The sequence below is a fragment of the Podarcis cretensis genome (assembly GCF_951804945.1).
Source record: "Podarcis cretensis genome assembly, chromosome: 8".
NCBI classification, from domain to species: domain Eukaryota; kingdom Metazoa; phylum Chordata; class Lepidosauria; order Squamata; family Lacertidae; genus Podarcis; species Podarcis cretensis.
In genome coordinates this window covers 48,020,969-48,027,604 of record NC_137177.1, presented here as the reverse complement: position 1 = coordinate 48,027,604, position 6,636 = coordinate 48,020,969, and the positions used below count along the sequence as shown (strand labels likewise).

At 46.6% G+C, this 6,636-nt stretch overlaps 1 protein-coding gene across 1 annotated transcript; it reads right to left on the bottom strand.

Annotated features, from left to right (window-relative positions):
- Positions 1-372: 372 nt before the first annotated feature.
- On the bottom strand, positions 373-6,033 carry LOC307223422 (uncharacterized protein; the record flags this gene model as incomplete). The annotated part of the gene is made up of 3 exons (XM_079989389.1): positions 373-579; positions 4,527-4,946; positions 4,993-6,033. The coding sequence occupies 3 exons, from the start codon at positions 6,031-6,033 to the stop codon at positions 373-375; spliced, it is 1,668 nt and encodes a 555-aa protein (XP_079845515.1).
- Between the last annotated feature and the right edge of the window lie 603 nt (positions 6,034-6,636).

Here is a 6,636-nt window from a genome sequence, read left to right as displayed (position 1 = left end):
GGACATCAAGAAGAGACAATCTGGTGAGCGATTCAAGACTGTGCACATGCAAACTGGGGTACAACCCTTTAATTCCAGAAGGGAGCAGAACATTGAACTGCAAATGCTCCATGAAGTTTATGTTTAGAGGGGTCTAAAGTATCTTTTTCACAGAGTTCTTGCTCTGGAGATCAGGTTTTGTGGGGAAGAACTACCTGAATCTTAAACAGTAAACAGCTAGCCTCAGTTAAATTATATATTCATAGATTAGCTATTCATACATTATAAGGAACATGATAATCTCTGAGTTTCTTCAGTGGACACATTCTGCCAAGTGCTTGAAGAGATGAATGTTTTAGGGTCCTCTCCCTATTCTTCAATTTTGTGCCACTGCTATGAGGAACAATAACGTTTGGCTTCTTCTGTGACAGAGATAGCCAATGTGGTGACTTCCAATGTGGTGACTCTAGCTCCCATCAGCCCACTCAGCATGGTCAGTGAGGATGGGAGTTTCAGTCTAGCAATATCTGGAGGACCACAAGGGCAACGCTGTTCTAGGATTTCCTCTGGAGAGTGGTTAACAGGAAGCATACGTTGTTGCTGAAATTGAGGAGTAAATGAGTACTAAGACTTCTAGGAATTTATTTTAAGTATTGTGAGTATTTTGTGGTCCTTATTGTACTCCCAGTGTGTGCTGTAATAGTAGGCACACTGAAAAAAATGATATATTAATAGATAATACAAAAGAGCTTTTTGGCTAAATTGCCTCTGAGGTTGTGTCCATGCCCATTCTTCTCATCTGAATTTTGAAAAAGCCTAACCTGTAGATTCTAGGAACTGAACCATGAATCTCCACTGCATAAGGCATGTGATCAAATACGGCACCTTGATATTGTTTCCCCTTGGTGTCCTCTAGAGGTTTTAGAGCACCACTCCCATTCTCCCTGACAATTGGCCATTCTGGGGGCCTGAGGCTGATGAGAGTCATAAGATTTTTTAATCTGGAAGGCATAAGGTTGGGAAGGTTGCCTTGGGGGCTGCATGCTGCATCCACGAGGAATCAAGTTACACATTGTGGGAAATATTTCATTCCTAGCTTGAAGCAATCAAGTCAGAATGATCAAATCTGCTCCGTACTGGTTCTTGGATTGACAGTGCTAAGCCCTGAGATACTGATCAAAGAACTGGCTAAGGGAAGACAAAAAACAACAACAAAAAACACTGCTCAACCTGCAGCACAAAGTTGGCATTCTCTGCTGAAGGCAGAATGTTAACTGAACTTCAAGAAGAAGGAGCCGCTTGAGGATTTTGAAGATACTTTGCTTCCCGACAGCTGGGCATCCAATGTAGAGGACCATCCCAGACCACCAGAAGGACATACTTTCTGCTCAGAGGTAACAATGGGATTTTTATAAAAATTCAGCTCTTCCTGTCTCTCATATGTCACCCACCAGGAAAAAAAATACCCAGTGACCTGACCTTATTCAGCCATGTTCTTCAGAATCTTTGGGTTCACTGCATCAGCCTCTGATGACTTGAGTTCACTGAAGTATACCAGATATCCTCTGACATGTTCTTTTATTATCTTGACCTGAATTCCTTTGTCCTCCATCCTTAAGTTTATTTTCCTCTATCTCGTCTGACCACATTTCAACTTACTGTGAAGATGGAAGGACTCTGCTTTCCTTTGCGTCTTCTGTTAACAGTTCGTTGTCCCTGCTGAATCACAGAGTTGAGCAGAAGTGTCAAAATTTGCATGTTTGATGAGAGAGAGAACCTTTTCTTGAACAGCTAAACAAATAGCATGAAATCTGAAAGTTTTTCTCTGATTGGTCTAAGTCCTGGATATTAATCACACTTCAGAGTGAGTTTTGCAAAAAAGGCAGTAAGGCCCACTTAAAAGAAAAGTCTGGTGGAACAGTGCTATTGATATATGGGCACAAGTCATGGAAGCTCCCCAACCTTAGCAGTCAGGGAGCAGGCTGAGCCCAAAACATGTTGCTGACTAGATTCTTCCCCAATTCCACATGACAAAAGTCTAAATGTATAAGACTGGCAATGTGGCCGCATCCTCCACTATATGGGAGGGCAGAAGGCTAGCTTAGGGGACACAGTGCAGTTTACAAACATGTTCCGCAACTAAAGCTGGGCGAACATGCCAATTTCAGTTTCTCATTTTTCCAAACCTAAGTTTAAATGTCTGCATTGCTTCATCATGAGAGATCCCATGAAAATTCCTCAGCATTTTAGGGCAAATTTCTCCCAATGTACACATTTCCATGTGCAATTTTGCCTAACTGCCTCATTTTTGCAAATCAGTTTTCTCTGATGTACGTTTGTGTGCTTATTTATATGAACATTTTTTCCTAGTAAAATTGTACAAATTACTTTTTGTTATCCTTCAAATTCATACTTCTCTGAGTTCTGCAGTGCAGTTCTCCAAACCAGATAATCTGCCCAAAAATGCATACACTAGGTAAAGTGTACATAAAAATGCATATATTAGAGAAAATAACATACAAAAATGCCTTATAAAAGGGAGAAGTGCTTACAAAAATTGTGTACATTAGACAAAAATTACACATACAAAACTGTGTATATGTTGGAAGCTGCCCAGAGTGGCTGGGGTAACCCAGTAAGATGTGTGGGGTATAAATAGTAAAATTATAATTATGGAATCGGACGTCCCCATTTTCATCACAGAAATGTTGGAGGGTAGGTAATACTGTGTACAGTTCTGTTTGCTTCAGTTCAAAAAGCACATTGTATAGTTGGCAAAGGTTCAGAAAAGGGAAACCAAGATGATCAAGGGGGTGGATCAACTAGACTAACATTTCAGGCTTTCTAGTCTAGGGGATAAAAGAGATAAGTAAGGGGGGAGGGACTGTATAAGACTGCATGGTTTGGAGAAGGTGGATAGAGATAAGTTTTTCTTCTCTAATAGTACTAGAATCCGGGGACTTGCAATGAAGCTGAATGTCAGAATATTCAATCAAGACAGACCAAACAAATGATTTCTTTGCACAGTGCAAAGAAATTGATTTTTTCTCCCACGACAGATCGTGATAGGCATCAATTTTGATAACTCAAAAAGCAGATAAAACAAATTCATGAAGGACAATAATAATAATAATAATAATAATAATAATAATAATAATAATAATAATAATTTATTATTTGTACCCCGCCCATCTGGCTGGGTCTCCCCAGCCACTCTGGGCGGCTTCCATAAAAACCAAAAATACACTAAAATATCACAGATTAAAAACTTCCCTAAACAGGGCTGCCTTAAGATGTCTTCTGAATGTCAGGTAGTTATTTATTGCTTTGACATCTGATGGGAGTGCGTTCCACAGGGCAGGCGCCACGACCGAGAAGGCCCTCTGCCTGGTTCCCTGTAGCTTTGCTTCTCGCAATGAAGGAACCGCCAGAAGGCCCTCGGCGCTGGACCTCAACGTCCGGGCAGAACGATGGGGGTGGAGACGCTCCTTCAGGTATACTGGGCCGAGGCCATTTAGGGCTTTAAAGGTCAACACCAGCACTTTGAATTGTGCTCGGAAACGTACTGGGAGCCAATGTAGGTCTTTCAAGACCGGTGTTATGTGGTCTCGGCGGCCGCCCCCAGTCACCAGTCTAGCTGCCGCATTCTGGATTAGTTGTAGTTTCCGAGTCACCTTCAAAGGTAGCCCCACGTAGAGCGCATTGCAGTAGTCCAAGCGGGAGATAACTAGAGCATGCACCACTCTGGTGAGACAGTCTGCAGGCAGGTAGGGTCTCAGCCTGCGTACCAGGTGAAGTTGGTAGACAGCTGCCCTGGATACAGAATTGACCTGCGCCTCCATGGACAGCTGTGAGTCCAAAATGACTCCCAGGCTGCGCACCTGGTCCTTCAGGGGCACAGTTACCCTATTCAGGACCAGGGAGTCCTCCACACCAGCCCGCCCCCTGTCCCCCAAAAACAGTACTTCTGTCTTGTCAGGATTCAACCTCAATCCATTAGCCGCCATCCATCCTCCAACCGCCTCCAGGCACTCACACAGGACCTTCACCGCCTTCACTGGTTCTGATTTGAAAGAGAGGTAGAGCTGGGTATCATCTGCATATTGATGGACACCCAGCCCAAACCCCCTGATGATCTCTCCCAGCGGCTTCATATAGATGTTAAAAAGCATGGGGGAGAGGACGGAACCTTGAGGCACCCCACAAGTGAGGGCCCAGGGGTCTGAAAACTCATCCACCACCACCACTTTCTGAACACGGCCCAGGAGGAAGGAGCGAAACCACTGTATAACAGTGCCCCCAGCTCCCAGCCCCTCTAGACGGTCCAGAAGGATGTTATGGTCGATTGTATCAAAGGCCGCTGAGAGATCCAGCAGAACTAAGAAACAACTCTCACCTTTGTCCCTAGCTCGCCGGAGATCATCAACCAGCGCGACCAAGGCAGTTTCAGTCCCATGATGAGGCCTGAATCCCGATTGGAAGGGATCCAAATGGTCTGCATCCTCCAGGCGTGCCTGGAGTTGTTCAGCAACCACGCGCTCAATCACCTTGCCCAAGAAAGGAAGATTTGAGACTGGGCGATAGTTGGCCATACTGGCCGGGTCTAAAGATGGTTTTTTAAGAAGCGGTTTAATGACCGCCTCTTTCAGCGGATTTGGGAATGTTCCCTCACAGAGGGAAGCATTCACCACCCCGCAGAGCCCATCGCCCAGCCCTTCCCGGCTTGCTTTTATTAGCCAGGATGGGCAAGGATCCAGGAGACAGGTGGTTGGTTTCACGCGTCCAAGCAGCCTGTCCACATCCTCGGGGGTAACGGATTGAAATTGATTCCATGCAACTTGACCAGACAGAGCTCTAGCACTCTCCCGCCCCGGCACTGCTCCCACGGTGGTGTCTAGCTCCTTCCGAATATGAGTGATTTTATCTGCAAAAAAACTTTGCAAAATCGTTGCAGGAGATCTTGGGGTCTTTACAAGGCCCCGGTGGTAAAGGTGGTTCCGTTAAATTACGAACCACCTGAAAGAGTCTCCTGCTACTATTTTCTGCAGATGCAATAGAGGCGGTGAAGAAAGTCTTCTTCGCCGTCGCTATCACCACTTGGTAGGCTCGACGTTGAGCTCTAACCTGTGTCCGGTCAGATTCGGAGTGAGTTTTTTGCCACCGACGCTCTAGCCGTCTCAGCGATTGTTTCATCGTCCTCAGCTCCGAAGAAAACCACGGAGCTGTCCGGGCTCCATGCAATCGGAGAGGGCGCTTCGGAGCCAGACAGTCGATAGCCCTGGTTAACTCTGCATTCCAGCGGGCCACCAGGGAATCAGCTGAAAGGCCATCAACGTGGGATAAAGCATCCCCTACCACTCTCTGGAAACCATTTGGATCCATTAAGTGGCGGGGGCGGACCATCCGAATTGGTCCCACCTCCCTGCAGAGGGGAAGGGTCGCAGAGAAGTCCAGTTGCACCAGGAAGTGATCTGACCATGGCACTTCTTTTGTTTCACTTTTACTTAGTGTCAGATCACCCACGTCACTAGAGGTGAACACCAGGTCTAAGGCATGTCCATGACTATGAGTTGGGCCAAACTTATTCAGGGACAGCCCCATGGAGGCCATGCTTTCCATGAAGTCCCGAGCAGCCCCTTGTAAGGTCGTGTCGGCATGGATGTTAAAATCTCCTAGGACAACCAAACTAGGTGTCTCCAGGAGAAAATCCGCCACGACCTGAAGCAGCTCAGACAGGGAATCCTTGGTGCAGTGGGGAGGTCGGTACACCAAAAGGAATCCTGTACTGCCCCTATTGCCCAACTTCCAGAACATGCACTCAGAAAACTGGATCTTCCCAGTAGGACGCCTGGTGCAAGCTAGTGACTTCCTAAAAATCACTGCAACCCCCCCTCCCCGCCCACATGACCTGGGTTGCTGTGCGTAAGAGAGACCTGGTGGGCAAGCAGCGGCAAGGACAGGCCCATCTGCTTCCTCCAACCAGGTCTCTGTCACACATGCCAGGTCAAATCCTCCATCCACAATCAGGTCGTGGATGGCAGTGGTTTTATTCATCATTGACCTGGCATTACACAGCAACACCTTCAGGTCATGTAGGTTTCCCCTGTTGATTCCAGTATCCATCTGGTCAAGGCCAGACCCGGAGGCAGGGATAGTCTTCAAACAATGACTAAACCTGCCTCCTCGGTAATGACATTGTCTGGTCTTAGCGTAACTCCACCTCCTGCCCATGATCACCGAGATCGGATGTCCCAGTGCTTCTCCCCCTGTGGAACTTGTCCCAGCCATCGTGTTGGCTGGGGCCCCACTCCCAGGCAGCCCTGATCCCGCCCCTTAAAAACAAAACACAAACTATATAGAACCAATAAAACAACAACAACAAAAAGAAACAGAACAATTATACTAAAATTAATCCCCAACTAAATATCCATCCCACCCACCCCCAACAATGGAAAAAAGGGGGGGGGGAAATTAAATTTAAATTTAAATTGCCACCGACTGCTTGAGGACATTTTAAAGCACATTAACCACCTGGAACAGGGAAGAATGGCAGAACACTTCCCACCCTTCCCAAAAAGTTTGTTCCAAATAAATGCCTGGGCCACGCCCCCTGGGCCAGCTGGAAAAGGCCCTGGAAGGGAGCAGGCCCTGCAGTCC